We start from the raw sequence: 14,837 nt of genomic DNA, 5'->3' as shown, positions 1-14,837 counted from the left end.
TCCGTTAGAAGAGGCTGGTGCCTCTTCGATTGCTCTTAATAATTCATAGGTTTAATAAATCAAGTTTCCTACACGCAGATAAAATGTTAATAATTTTTTCCTTCAGTGGAATCTTGAATTCTCTCACCTTCACTAGAAAGTTTTAATGATAAATTATTCATTTTATTTTGTCGATAGAAAAAATGATTAAGTTGGAGGAACCAAATATTGGCGTGAAAAGATTACAATATGAAGTCTCAAATATAGAATGTGGATGGCCTAGTTATTCTGACATGAATTCTTGTACATTAGTTTGTGAGGATCCTCAACGTTTAGAATATGAAGCTTCCTCAATATATTCTCCATTGCTTGTAGTGCAGTTCTGTAATGATCATCAGATTTCTTACCTTCCTCTACAACCTTTACAATCTGTTTGTACAAATGATCATACCTATGAACTGGATTACTGATATCAATGCCACTGCAGTTGTGATCATAAACGCTGCCACGCTTCATATCTTTTCTCCACCGCGAAACAATGTACTGAGCTGGGATCTCTTTTATCCCATTTTGGCTCAAAATAAATAAAGCATGCCTGCACAACCAACCTCTGAAATTGAACAGACCACAGATGCAAAACACCTCCATTTCAGGTTCATTATAACACACCTCATAATCTCTTGCACCTCTCTGATTTCCCTCAACTTCAACTTGTTCTTCCACAATGTAGGTGATGACCGCTCCATCAACATTTATCTGTCTGGAGTTAAAGCAAGAAAACATCCCTTCCACTTCCCTTTCAAACATTCTTAATATTTCATTGGTATATAACTTTGAAACCTGCAACTCAAAGTAAGACCTCGATTTTGGAACAAAGCTGCAAGATTTTGAATCCAAATCTGCCAAAGCTTCAAGTTGTCGCTTTGTCTGTAAAGTCTGATCATATTTTTCTAAGAATTCTTTCAGAGAAGTCTGTTCATCGAGGCACCCCTCAAAGAAAAATGATACAACATCACTTTGTGGAATTGAAAATATTCCTGCCAAGAAGATTTCCTTCAGATAAACTGGAGCCCACCGTTTACGTTCCTCATATAAAGATTGGAGCCATTTATTGCCTCTAATTTCGTTGCTTTTCATCATGTCCTCCCAAGTTGCTTCAAATTCCTCAGCCCTTAGAGAGGAATACACTGCTCTGCTCAAAACTGCACTGATTGCTTCATACTGTACGCAGGCTCCCAGCTTTTCTGGAACTTTTTGCATGATATTAAACAAGCAAAGGCAGTGTGTAGATCTTGGAAAGACATCAGCAACCACAGTTTGCAAGATTCCACATTGGTGGGTAATGATAACTTGTGGAGGACGTCCCAAGATACATGTAAGCCACGCTCTGAACAGCCAAGTGTATGATTCAACCGTATCACTAGCAAGCAGTCCACACCCAAACAAGATAGATTGTTTATGGTGGTTTATTCCAAGGAACATAACCAGGGGAACTTGATATGCACCGTTCAAACATGCTGTGTCAATTGCTACAACATCACTAAAATAACTGTATGCCACCCTGGACTTTGCATCAGCCCAGAACAAATTCCTGAAACATCCCCTCTCATTCACATCGACCACATAGAAGAAATCTGGATCTGCCAGTTGCTGGTGACTGAAAAAGTTCAAAATTGCTTCAGCATCACCTTTCTTCAGCTTCAACTGAGTGTTGGAGTAGAGGCCTTTTGGGGATTCCCCTTCATCAGGATGCACACTAGAATCATCCTCAGCATCGACTATGACAGTTCGAAAGATCCTAATTTTGTGAACCTGTTGAGCAGCAGCAGCATCTAAGTGGAAGGTTCTTTTGGTGCCAAGAGCAACTTGCTTATGGGACTTGTAAAACTTGGCACTGGTGGGGTTGATCAAGTGGTTGTGGTCAAGCTCAACTTCAATAATTCTCCATCTTGTGGAATCCATCAACCTGAACTTGATCATAGCAGGACAACCAGTTCTGGTTTCGGGTCTGGGGCGATTAGCTTCGGTTCTTTTCTTGAAGCCTGCGCTGCTGCAGCTAAGTTTTGCTCTGTAACGTTCCTTAGTCTTGCGGTACCAGGTATTTGTGACCCTAACCCCAAATCCCTGTTCCTTGGCATACCAATTATAGAAGTAATAGACATCCTCGTAACTCTCAAATTCCATCCCAGCCACAGGAGCAACAGGGGCATCGCCTTCTTCATCTCCTACACCCTCACTGTTCAGACAAACTATATCCATCCAAATCCAAATCCAACACAAACCCTAAACACCACACCCCTTCACACTACACCATTATTCTTCACTACAATTAACTACACTACACAAGAAACAACGCAATTACCTTGTTGTGATTACTTTCGACTTGGCAGATTCCACCTCACACCTTCATTTCAGGGATCCCAATTGCAATTTGGAGATTCCATTCCACACCACACCCTCTCCATTTTCCTTCCTTTTTCTTTTCAATTCACTTTCTGCTTCTGACCTAGTCCAATTGGAGTCAACTAAAACTAATTTGTATGCCCTTTACATCTGCAATTTAAAATACAGGGTTCATAATTCCCTTAAAAAATGTTTTTTTTTTCTCTCATTTTTGAAGTTTTACTTTACCAAGCTATCATCTTGCTCACTCGCATATGTAACAAAAATATATCACGATTTCTAACACCAAAAATCACATCTTTAAAATTAAAAATTCAAGATTTTCTATAAAAAAAAATACTTAATTGAATTCTAGATAAGTTTGTGAACCCTCGGATCAAATTTATTATGCATGCGGGTTTCAAGAACCGAGTTCGTTTTTTATGATAGTCATGAATGTTAAAAAAATGTCTTATTCGTAAGGTTTGTAGAGTTCATGGACCTATTCAAAAACCTGATGTGCAACAAATGGTTAATTTGTTGAACTAAGGTTGAATTATCTTAGCACTATTCCAACTCCACCTTTAACACAAACAATCCTTAACTAAATTTTAGTTATCTTCTAATCAAGAAGATTAGTTTGAGATGATTAATTTTTGAATTAAGGTCAAATTATCTTAGCACTGTTCGAGTTTTATGATTAGCATTAACAATCATTAACTAAATTTTAGTTATTCAGAATGGCTTGGGATGAAATATTGAGACACTGGTTAATCATATCTAGAATAAAACAAGTAAAATTGACAGTATTACATTCAATACACCAAAAATTTTGAAAACTCAACATTCTACCAATAATAATTTGTTTTCTATTTGAAAAAGTAACATAAAAAAGGTTCATAAAAGGTTTTCCTTTCTAATGGCAACACTTGTTAAACCTTTTCCCATATAGAATATACTATTTCTATTATTATATATTATAAATTACAAATTATAGGTGATGTAATAAAAACGAAAAGAAAAGTAAAAGTGTAAGCAAGCTTATGATATCATAATGAAAAGAAGACTAAATTTTGATTTTAGTTCCCTTTTAATATTTGGTTATATTTCTAGTCCTAGTACTTTTGTTGTAATTTTAGTTCTTAAAAAATTATGATTTTGATCAAATTTTTAAAATAAGCTTTTCTTTGTTTTTTATAGTTTGATTAATTAAATAAAATTTAATGAATACTTTATCCTCTACCGAAACTTGTGAAATTTCGGCCTAATTTCTGCAATTTCATTCTGGGTCCGTATTGCGCTGAAAAAAATTCACACAAACACTTTCGTATGTTGTTTGCACCCAGGCAAGGAGGCACGTCCACAAACAAATCAAAAAAAAGGAAGATACAGGGAAGAAAAGTCAGGATGTTTTGTTTTCAGAAAACCGGTTTTGTTCACTCTCGGTCTGCGACTTACTATGCCTTACTCCTTGGGTATTTTGGTCTGAAATTTTTACCAGACATTCGTCACTGTGTCTATTGAATTTTGGCTGAGGTTTGAGTCCCAGATTCGTCCCACAAGATTGGCAATAAATTTTTTATTCGTCACTGCCAGGGCTGAAAGGAAGGTTCGTTTGTGTGTGAAACTGTTTGATTTTTTTCGTGGGTGAATACTCATCCATTTGACCTGAAATTTGTCGCGTTTTGTCCCATATTCAGTGGAGATTCTTGGGTGGAATTTCAAGAAAAAACTATTCCAAGAGAATTTTTCAGAAATTTTGTGCAAACTAAGGCTATCCTCTACCGAAACTTGTGAAATTCCGGCCTAATTTCTGCAATTTAATTCAAGGTCCGTATTGCGCTGAAAAAAATTCACACAAGCACTTTCGTATGTTGTTTGCACCCAGGAAAGGAGGCACGTCCATAAACGAATCCCAAAAGGAAGATAGGGGGAAGAAAACCCAGGACGTTATGTTTTCGGAAAACCGGATTTGTTCACGTTATTACTACGTTTTCGGAATTTTTAAGACATTCGGTTTATTGTTCACTCTCGGTCTGGGACTTACTACGCCTTACTACTTGGGTATTTTGGTCTGAAATTTTTACCAGACATTCGACACTGTGTCTATTGAGTTTTGGCCGAGATTTGAGCCCCAGATTCGTCCCACAAGATTGGCAATAAATTTTTTATTCGACACTGCCAGGGCTGAAAGGAAGGTTCGTTTGTGTGTGAAACTGTTTGATTTTTTTCGTGGGTGAATACTCGTCCGTTTGACCTGAAATTTGTCGCGTTTTGTCCCAAATTCAGTGGAGATTCTTGGGTGGAATTTCAGGAAAAAACTATTCCGGGAGAATTTTTTAGAAATTTTGTGCAAACCAAGGCTATCCTCTACCGAAACTTGTGAAATTCCGGCCTAATTTCTGCAATTTCATTCTGGGTCCGTATTGCGCTGAAAAAAATTCACACAAACACTTTCGTATGTTGTTTGCACCCAGGAAAGGAGGCACGTCCATAAACGAATCCCAAAAGGAAGATAGGGGGAAGAAAACCCAGGACGTTATGTTTTCGGAAAACCGGTTTTGTTCACTCTCGGTCTGGGACTTACTACGCCTTACTCCTTGGGTATTTTGGTCTGAAATTTTTACCAGACATTCGTCACTGTGTCTATTGAGTTTTGGCTGAGGTTTGAGCCCCAGATTCGTCCCACAAGATTGGCAATAAATTTTTTATTCGTCACTGGCAGAGCTGAAAGGAAGGTTCGTTTGTGTGTGAAACTGTTTGATTTTTTTCGTGGGTGAATACTCGTCCGTTTGACCTGAAATTTGTCGCGTTTTGTCCCAAATTCAGTGGAGATTCTTGGGTGGAATTTCAGGAAAAAAAACTATTCCGGGAGAATTTTTCAGAAATTTTGTGCAAACCTAGGCTATCCTCTACCGAAACTTGTGAAATTCCGGCCTAATTTCTGCAATTTCATTCTGGGTCCGTATTGCGCTGAAAAAAATTCACACAAGCACTTTCGTATGTTGTTTGCACCCAGGAAAGGAGGCACGTCCATAAACGAATCCCAAAAGGAAGATAGGGGGAAGAAAAGTTTGATTTTTTTCAGGACGTTTTGTTTTCGGAAAACCGGTTTTGTTCACTCTCGGTCTGGGACTTACTACGCCTTACTCCTTGGGTATTTTGGTCTGAAATTTTTACCAGACATTCGTCACTGTGTCTATTGAGTTTTGGCTGAGGTTTGAGCCCCAGATTCGTCCCACAAGAATGGCAATAAATTTTTTATTCGTCACTGCCAGGGCTGAAAGGAAGGTTCGTTTGTGTGTGAAACTGTTTGATTTTTTTCGTGGGTGAATACTCGTCCGTTTGACCTGAAATTTGTCGCGTTTTGTCCCAAATTCAGTGGAGATTCTTGGGTGGAATTTCAGGAAAAAAACTATTCCGGGAGAATTTTTCAGAAATTTTGTGCAAACCTAGGCTATTCCTCTACCGAAACTTGTGAAATTCCGGCCTAATTTCTGCAATTTCATTCTGGGTCCGTATTGCGCTGAAAAAAATTCACACAAGCACTTTCGTATGTTGTTTGCACCCAGGCAAGGAGGCACGTCCATAAACGAATCACAAAAGGAAGATACGGGGAAGAAAAGCCAGGACGTTTTGTTTTCGGAAAACCGGTTTTGTTCACTCTCGGTCTGGGACTTACTACGCCTTACTCCTTGGGTATTTTGGTCTGAAATTTTTACCAGACATTCGTCACTGTGTCTATTGAGTTTTGGCTGAGGTTTGAGCCCCAGATTCGTCCCACAAGATTGGCAATAAATTTTTTATTCGTCACTGCCAGGGCTGAAAGGAAGGTTCGTTTGTGTGTGAAACTTTTTGATTTTTTTCGTGGGTGAATACTCGTCCGTTTGACCTGAAATTTGTCGCGTTTTGTCCCAAATTCAGTGGAGATTCTTGGGTGGAATTTCAGGAAAAAACTATTTCGGGAGAATTTTTCAGAAATTTTGTGCAAACCTAGGCTATCCTCTACCGAAACTTGTGAAATTCCGGCCTAATTTCTGCAATTTCATTCTGGGTCCGTATTGCGCTGAAAAAAATTCACACAAGCACTTTTGTATGTTGTTTGCACCCAGGCAAGGAGGAACGTCCATAAACGAATCCCAAAAGGAATATACGGGGAAAAAAATCCAACACGTTTTGTTTTCGGAAAACCGGTTTTGTTCACTCTCGGTCTGGGACTTACTACGCCTTACTCCTTGGGTATTTTGGTCTGAAATTTTTACCAGACATTCGTCACTGTGTCTATTGAGTTTTGGCTGAGGTTTGAGCCCCAGATTCGTCCCACAAGATTGGCAATAAATTTTTTATTCGTCACTGCCAGGGCTGAAAGGAAGGTTCGTTTGTGTGTGAAACTGTTTGATTTTTTTCGTGGGTGAATACTCGTCCGTTTGACCTGAAATTTGTCGCGTTTTGTCCCAAATTCAGTGGAGATTCTTGGGTGGAATTTCAGGAAAAAACTATTTCGGGAGAATTTTTCAGAAATTTTGTGCAAACCTAGGCTATCCTCTACCGAAACTTGTGAAATTCCGGCCTAATTTCTGCAATTTCATTCTGGGTCCGTATTGCGCTGAAAAAAATTCACACAAGCACTTTCGTATGTTGTTTGCACCCAGGCAAGGAGGAACGTCCATAAACGAATCATAAAAGGAAGATACGGGGAAGAAAATCCACGACGTTTTGTTTTCGGAAAACCGGTTTTGTTCACTCTCGATCTGGGATTTACTACGCCTTACTCCTTGGGTATTTTGGTCTGAAATTTTTACCAGACATTCGTCACTGTGTCTATTGAGTTTTGGCTGAGGTTTGAGCCCTAGATTCGTCCCACAAGATTGGCAATAAATTTTTTATTCGTCACTGCCAGGGCTGAAAGGAAGGTTCGTTTGTGTGTGAAACTTTTTGATTTTTTTCATGGGTGAATACTCGTTTGTTTGATCTGAAATTTGTCGCGTTTTGTCCCAAATTCAGTGGAGATTCTTGGGTGGAATTTCAGGAAAAAACTATTCCGGGAGAATTTTTCAGAAGTTTTGTGCAAACCAAGACTATCCTCTACCGAAACTTGTGAAATTCCGGCCTAATTTCTGCAATTTCATTCTGGGTCCGTATTGCGCTGAAAAAATTCACACAAGCACTTTCGTATGTTGTTTGCACCCAGGCAAGAAGGCACGTCCTTAAATGAATCACAAAAGGAAGATACGGGGAAGAAAATCCAGGACGTTTTGTTTTCGGAAAACCGGTTTTGTTCACTCTCGGTCTGGGACTTACTACGCCTTACTCCTTGGGTATTTTGGTCTGAAATTTTTACCAGACATTCGTCACTGTGTCTATTGAGTTTTGGCTGAGTTTTGAGCCCCAGATTCGTCCCACAAGATTGGTAATAAATTTTTTATTCCTCAATTCTAGGGCTGAAAGGAAGGTTCGTTTGTGTGTGAAACTTTTTGATTTTTTTCGTGGGTGAATACTCGTCCGTTTGACCTGAAATTTGTCGGGTTTTGTCCCAAATTCAGTGAAAATTCTTGGATGGAATTTCAGGAAAAAACTATTCCGAAAGAATTTTTCAGAAATTTTGGCAAGACTAGTTCAATTAGATCAATATAAATAAACATATATTAGATCAATATAAATAAACATATATACACAATTAAAAAATAAAAATTAAGAATTTTATAAAATTAAGAATCATAAATTAAAAACTGAAAGCAAACACGATTATAACTTAACCTAAAACAAAATTTAAATTCTTTGAACATTTTTTTGGGGAGCCATGCTGACACAAGAGTGGGTGGAAGTTTGAATTTTTTGTTCAAGTTTTGGATTTTTTTTCTGCACATACAAAAAATGATGAAAGTTTGAATAGTAGAATAGTTACCGTTAGGCGTGAGTGGGTAGTAAAATAAAAATGGGGGAAAGAAAAGAATAGTGCGTTTCCCAAAGCTTGATTTTGAAATTCAAACATGGTGAAGGGACCCACTGGCAGAGAGATTGAAACAATAATCTAGTATTTACCCAATTCATGATCATGGGTAGCTGTTACATCGTCCCTGTGTTGTGTTTTGTGTGAAGATTGTTTCTTTTTCCTAATCTAATATCTGGGACAACAATTGTGGAGTGGCAACGATGAAGAAGACGAATGAGTTTTCAGTCTCAACCACACGCACTTACAGTTCTCTCTATTTGAATCCTCTGAACCACCCCAGCCACTGCCGGAGCTACAGCTCCGACTATGTCCCCAAACCTCACTTTGAATTTCAGGATCACCACCCCGACAAGGAAAACCAAGATGCCAATGCCACCATGCCCAAGCCCTTCAGGTCTCTCTCCACTCACAGGGTCTTCAAACCCTCTTCCCTTCAATTCTGCATGCAAATGAACAACCTTCAAACTTCCCTCAACATTTGGGACTACTCTGATTCCGAGTCAGCTCCTGCTTCCTCTTGGTCTACACTGCCCAACAAGTCACTCTCTCTTCTCTTTTCTTTTCTTTTCATTTCCCACTCTCGTTTTCATCTTACTTAACCACTATGCATGCGTGCATGCTGAATCAACAATGTGCAGGTACTTGATCTGTAGACCCTTGCCATTAGATGTTGGAAGGTGCACTTGCTTTATTCTCAAGGAGCCAACGCCCCATGGAATTTCAGGGGGCAATTTCTTCTCTCTTTATACCAATGTAATTCAACTCAACTACTCTGCTCATAATCATTTCTTTAGACTATGTGGTGGTATGAATTAGTACATTGTTGTGTATGGTCAATGTTCATTGCATTTTTTGGTTGCTGCTTCTCACTTGGGCAACACCATCATCACCGTTGTGTTGTAGGAAGGCCAGGGACGGCAGAATAGGAAACTTGCTGTTGCCCTCCACAAACGGCGGAATGGGAGGTCTTACTTCACCATTGCTCAGAATGTAAAAGGACTACTCTCCCATTCTGATGATACTTTTCTTGGCACTGTAACAGCTAACCTCATCGGCTCAAAATACCACATTTGGGATCAGGTACCCTTTCAAAACTAAGTGCTCATGTTTGTGAGTAGTAGAAAATGTTTGCAGTATTAGTGTTGATTTCAACCATCATTCTCTGTTTGATTATTAGGCGTATCGTCATAATTCCCGTGCTGAACAACCAAAGCCACCTCTTGCTGTTGTGAGGTAAGCCAATATCTTTTTCATCTTTCTCCATCCCCCCACCAACTCTCATTATCCTCTGCCTAAGTTCAAGACTTGGTTTTTCCTAGCAGCTACATACCTACCATAACAACATGTACAGGAAGTCACAGAAGCATGAGGGCATATGTACCCAAACATCAATATATGCCACTCAAGAACACAACCCAGGTTAACTATAAACATTCTATAATGTGTTGGGTCTTTTCCATCATCAATAATGCTTATGTATATGGTAAAAATGGGGTTCTTTTGGTACAGGTACAACATGTAAAAGGATTGCCAATGAAGTGGGAGGGAATGCTGGACAAAGTCCATCAACTGTTCTCAAAGGCTCCACTTTACAACAAGGTTGGTAGGAGCCTGAAAGGGCAGTTTCTTTGTGTCTACAATCAGGCATATGCATCTGGACTTGATTTAATTTTTTATTGGTTTTTCAGTTTTCAAAGCAATATGAGCTTGACTTTAGAGATAAAGGAAAGACGGGCCTCAAAATCCAAAGATCGGTTAAAAATTTTCAGCTAACTTTAGAGGTATGTGACTTTCTGTGGTGGTGAATCATACAATTGAAACTAAATGCAGACCAATAGACGATATAGCTGACTTGTCTTCACTGCGATCAGGAGAATGGGAGTCAGACGATACTGCAGCTAGGGAGGGCAGGAAAATCAAAATTCGTTATGGACTACAGGTATCACTGAAGCAAATATAGCTCAAAAACTTTTGTTATGGTAACCTAAATTCTGAATTTGGTTTGACAGCAATTACATTTTCCTCTGCAATTCCACAGGTACCCTTTGACAGGTTACCAGGCGTTTTGCATGTGCTTGGCTTCCATGGATGCAAAGCTTTGTTGCACAGTATAATGGGGAATTTCTGTTATCAAACTTGGTTCAATCTCTGAACTGCTAGGCAAACAAACACTAGTTAATAGATCGTGTCGTTTTCCAAAAGGAAATTGAATATTTTGCCGGATTTGTTTTTGTTGTATTTGGTATCTCCAAGATTCAGCTCGGAAGACAAAGATACCAGGTCATCAAATCCCGCAACAAAAGATTCCAATGTATAAATCGTTGTCCCACTTTTACGTCTCAACTTTCAAGTGTTCTGAACATGGCTAACGTTGTTTCTGAAGCATAATGATTTATCTAATCTAATGCTGAAATCGTTGTCTCTGCTTTCAAGTGTTATTCTGAACTTGGCTAACTTTGTTTCTTAAGCTCATACAATCCTAATTGCATGAGTTCAAAATCCTATTGGCTTCTCTCAGATGATAAGCAAAATTCTGAAAGAAAATTACATGGGCAACAAAAATTAAATTATTTTATTTTAATGTTTCATATATTTTTTGCCTTTCCTAAATAATAAATTAAGTAAGTAAACATAAGATTAACATCTATTTTAAATAGATATATCAAAATAAAATCTTTAAAAAGAAACATAAAAAAATATTATCTGTTATTAAATACATGTTCTGTGACCAAAAAAGAATAATATTGCATTTTTCTCTGATCTTTGTAATTATTGTTCTCCATGGACGTTTTGTAAGTGATATATGTTTCACATCAACAATATGGAATGTGGTTTGGTTTGTATCAAAAGGAAAAAAAAAAAAAGGAATCTTACATGGCATTTGGTTTTAGCATAACTAATAAAAAAATAGTAATACAAGGTAAGTGTTTAAGTTAAAGAATGAATTAATAATGTATTTATGCATGTGAAGCAATTATCTAAGCAAAGGAAGCAATGAAAATCGTTGTTGAAATTAATAATTAAGCATTAAGGTCACAATGAAAAATTGGTGAAGCAATGGAGGTCAAGTCGCCAAATATAATGTCATCAGTGTCTGTGTAGATTCCAGCTGAATCTTGAGTTTCGAAAAAGGTTTGAATATCTTCAGGGAATGTGCGAGGAGGAGGAGGAGGAGGATTTGAGGTAGGTGGAGGCGGTGGCTGTGGAGGGCCCAATGTTACGGTGGCATTGCAAGATTCAGACCCAGAAGGTGTGGTTGGGCTTGGGCTGGCATGGTGGGCTTGAGGTTGGTCTTTGGGACGTAGCCCTTTCATATAACGACTGAGGTGAAAGTTGGTAACAGCATTAAGTCCACGGTACTCTATGGCCGCCAAATCGTACGCCATCGCTGCTTCTTCTTCTGTACCTGCCTTGCATAAAACATACCAAACACTCCATAAAATTATTAAACCTATATACTAAAAATACACAATATTTTTTCTATTATTTATTTATTTATTGCCATTAATATTATTTTATTTGTTTGTTTTAGAAGTACTGGTAATAGGGGTTTGAAAGAAAATATGATATTTAAATAAGCAGTTGAGTTTGGTGATCTACTTCCTAACTTACTTCCTAACTAACTCTATTTCATTGCACATTTTCATTGTCTTCTTGATTTGACATGTCAAGTGGATTTAGATAATTTGTTAATTTATACTTTTATTATTTGTACATACGTAGTATAATTAATAATCATCGAATGCAATCTTTATGCACTTCTTCCGTCTTAAAATATAGTTTTATTTCAACCTTTAAAAACATTTTGAACTATTGATATCTTCAATCCTCTATACACTTTAGAATATTTTCAACCAAATAGTATTCATTTTGTTCTTAATCTGTTCGAATAAGTTAAATCACTGTTTAAAAGTAATGTATTCGTAGCCTAGTAAAACTATTGTTGGTTTTATTCATGTGAAAAAATTAAATCACAATTATTTTGGGATATCCTTAAAAATTATGTGTTGAGTATTAATGCATTCATACATTCTCTATAAAAAGTTAAACATTTTAATTAAAAAAATAATTATATATGTGTGCATGAGGTTTAGAATTTTGAGCAATTTGTACTAATAAATCGTAATTATTAGTATACATATTTAGTTTATGAATTTCTTGGTGAGTGTTTGATTACTGAACAAAATAAGAAAAATTAGAAATATTAATTTATTGATAAGAGAAGTGAAAGGAAGGAAGAAGAATTTAAGCAGCAGGTATGAATGGAAGGAAAATTACCGTAAGTTCCAAGATATAGATATTTATTGCCCAACACTCTGCCAATTCGTGCTTCCCATCTTCCATTCTGATGGTGTCTATAAGTTGGAGACAACAACATTTCAGACTCATTTTCAACTTATGTATTCAACTTGCTTCTTTTTTCATGTATGGTAAATATTCAATACATTGTTTTAAACCTAACCTATCCCAGAAAAATTAAATCAAACAATGTTATTTAAAGATTGATGTCATTAGTTATCTTTTAGCAGGATTGTTTGATCAAAATTTTATTAGAGATAAATTGAATAGACCTTTAAACATGGTGTTGAATTAAAGACGTTTAGGTATTGATTTTGGTTGTAAAGTAGCAGGGGAAAGATTTGCAAGTGAATAAAAAGATTATTCCCGAAAAATGGCCCTCCAATGCCCATATCGATTAAGTTATTACTCCATTAATGTTCATTATTAAGAACCGAAGTTGTGGATGAAAAGAAAGAGAGAGGGATGAAAGAAAGCTACAGATCCAGAGCAATGCCTATCCTACAGATAATGCTTTGCAGAATATTGGGTCCTTGATTGCACCCAGAACTTCTTTTATTCAACACAACATGACCCACACAAATTCAATGTGTCTCCAAATCCGTTTCCTTTTTCAACAAAAGTTAAATCAAATATGTCTCGTTAATTAAGTGGCAAAGAGAAGAGATGCAAGTACGTATTTACCTTGCTACGCCTCTGAATTTGGAGACTCCACGGGAGAAGCCGCTACTTTTTCTGTAAATTAAAGATTAATTCATGGTGAAATACATGGCATAACATAACAGTACATAGAATTCACAAATTAATAGGGAAAAACCTTCTTAACGATCCGATATACTCTTCCTTGGATTGATCCTCCATCTCCTTAAGCTGCTCTTCATAATTCGATACCTACATGTATGTATATGTATATGTATACGTATATTGATAAGCAACGAAAGTTGGTTTGAAGGATTGACGAATGGAAGATGAGAAGATTTACGGGGAAATTGAGGAGGGTTTCCGAACCCCAATACTTCAATGCTGCCAAATCATACGCACGTGCTGCAGCATCTTCATCGTCGTATGCCCCTGCAAAATCAACAATCATTCATTCCACTCCCTACTTCTTGTTACGAATCCAACTGCTATGTATGCATCATGTTATTACGTACCGAGATATACTGCACCCACCGCCATGGATCCATGGTGAAGCCAGACCATGAAAATCAAGAATCAGACAACAAATTGGTAATATATACAGAGAAAGAGAGAGGAATGGAGAACCTTGTCTTCCTTTCTTGTTCTGCGATTGATTCCAGGAAGTCTTGTCCCAGAGATGAGCCTCGTATCGACCTGTCCATCGATGCCTGCGAATGAATGTATATAGAAGATTGATGAGTTTGTGGTGTGTGGAAGATGAGGAATAGCAATGAAGAATGAAGAATTGACCTGGTAACACCCCTGTAGGGTGAGGTGCGTGGCAAGGGGGTGTCTCTTGGAAGCTTCTTCTTCTTCTTCATCTTCATCTTCTTCACGATGCCACTCTCCACGTTCAGGCCATTGGAGCTCATAAGGAGAAAACGGTTGGAAGTTGAGGAGCTTCTGAGTGAGTGAGTGAAGTGTTTGTTTCTCATTAACACATTTATCATTATTTCGTATATTTAATAATATCAATAATAATAATAATAATTTCAAAAATATAATAACCCGCCGGCTACAAATAAAAACATGGTTTTTATTACGTCGCCGTCTTTGGGCTGTCTCTGCTGTAAAGTAAATCCATCCTATTTTCTTTTTAATCAAAATGCATTTATATTTCATTTTACTAAATTACACTTTTCTATTGAGTTAACAATGAAATTAATTTCTTTGTTAAATTGTGAATTTGATTAGGATATAATTACAGCGTGAAGACTTTTTTCACAGCATGATGCGCATACAAGAACACAAAGTTGGTTGGATCATATTGATATAAAAATATGGTATGATCAGGAGTTACAATAAACACCAAATTAATACAACGTTAATCCGGCATAAGCTATTTCATTCTTATGGGATAAGGATGTTTCTTTTCTTCATAAAGAACGAGAGATAAATAGACATTTATTAACGTTTATTGTTTATTCATCAATTGGGTGTGGAAAAAACCTTGTGATTAAGAGGTGGGGTGAGTTGAATTTAGGATTTAAGGTTTAGAAAAGTTTTGGCAATTTTATATTTAGAACTCTCTATTACTAAAAAT

At 37.2% G+C, this 14,837-nt stretch overlaps 3 protein-coding genes across 4 annotated transcripts; 1 reads left to right on the top strand and 2 right to left on the bottom strand.

Moving 5' to 3' along the window:
• Positions 1–133: 133 nt before the first annotated feature.
• Positions 134–2,729, bottom strand: LOC137836096 (protein FAR1-RELATED SEQUENCE 6). The gene has a single exon (XM_068644931.2). It carries the CDS (start codon positions 2,236–2,238, stop codon positions 259–261), a length of 1,980 nt encoding a protein of 659 aa, XP_068501032.2. The 5' UTR covers positions 2,239–2,729; the 3' UTR covers positions 134–258.
• A 5,589-nt stretch (positions 2,730–8,318) lies between these two features.
• Positions 8,319–10,739, top strand: TLP8 (tubby like protein 8). 2 transcript variants are annotated; one of them, XM_068644930.2, is made up of 9 exons: positions 8,319–8,852; positions 8,953–9,067; positions 9,218–9,394; positions 9,492–9,547; positions 9,637–9,733; positions 9,824–9,913; positions 10,003–10,095; positions 10,186–10,253; positions 10,353–10,739. In XM_068644930.2, exons 1-9 carry the CDS (start codon positions 8,515–8,517, stop codon positions 10,426–10,428), a joined length of 1,110 nt encoding a protein of 369 aa, XP_068501031.2. In that variant the 5' UTR covers positions 8,319–8,514; the 3' UTR covers positions 10,429–10,739. The 2 variants fall into 2 exon arrangements, with proteins under 2 accessions (XP_068501031.2, XP_068501030.2); XM_068644929.2 differs by having other exon boundaries at positions 8,420–8,852; positions 9,634–9,733.
• Positions 10,740–11,298: 559 nt separating this feature from the next.
• LOC137836094 (AP2-like ethylene-responsive transcription factor At1g16060) lies at positions 11,299–14,238 on the bottom strand. Its single transcript, XM_068644928.2, has 8 exons — positions 14,045–14,238; positions 13,880–13,962; positions 13,768–13,776; positions 13,596–13,684; positions 13,431–13,504; positions 13,298–13,348; positions 12,593–12,669; positions 11,299–11,720 (listed from the first exon to the last, which is right to left on the bottom strand). The coding sequence occupies exons 1-8, from the start codon at positions 14,227–14,229 to the stop codon at positions 11,335–11,337; spliced, it is 954 nt and encodes a 317-aa protein (XP_068501029.2). The 5' UTR covers positions 14,230–14,238; the 3' UTR covers positions 11,299–11,334.
• Positions 14,239–14,837: the final 599 nt, after the last annotated feature.

Source organism: Phaseolus vulgaris, chromosome 5 (genome assembly GCF_051622355.1).
Source record: "Phaseolus vulgaris cultivar YP4 chromosome 5, ASM5162235v1, whole genome shotgun sequence".
NCBI classification, from domain to species: Eukaryota; Viridiplantae; Streptophyta; class Magnoliopsida; order Fabales; family Fabaceae; genus Phaseolus; species Phaseolus vulgaris.
Note: the sequence above shows the minus strand (reverse complement) of the source record. Positions and strands in the feature narration are given on the sequence as shown.

Bases quoted from the DNA above. Each gene is read 5' to 3' on its own strand.
- LOC137836094 (XM_068644928.2), bottom strand. From the start codon at position 14,229: ATGAGAAACAAACACTTCACTCACTCACTCAGAAGCTCCTCAACTTCC. The intron at 13,963-14,044 runs GTCAATTCTTCA...ATTCATTCGCAG, and splicing joins CCCTACAGGGGTGTTACCAG to GCATCGATGGACAGGTCGAT. The intron at 12,670-13,297 runs GTAAATACGTAC...TCCAACTTATAG, and splicing joins AAATTCAGAGGCGTAGCAAG to ACACCATCAGAATGGAAGAT.
- LOC137836096 (XM_068644931.2), bottom strand. From the start codon at position 2,238: ATGGATATAGTTTGTCTGAACAGTGAGGGTGTAGGAGATGAAGAAGGC.
- TLP8 (XM_068644929.2), top strand. From the start codon at position 8,515: ATGAAGAAGACGAATGAGTTTTCAGTCTCAACCACACGCACTTACAGT. The intron at 8,853-8,952 runs GTCACTCTCTCT...AACAATGTGCAG, and splicing joins TGGTCTACACTGCCCAACAA to GTACTTGATCTGTAGACCCT. The intron at 10,096-10,185 runs GTATGTGACTTT...CACTGCGATCAG, and splicing joins ATTTTCAGCTAACTTTAGAG to GAGAATGGGAGTCAGACGAT.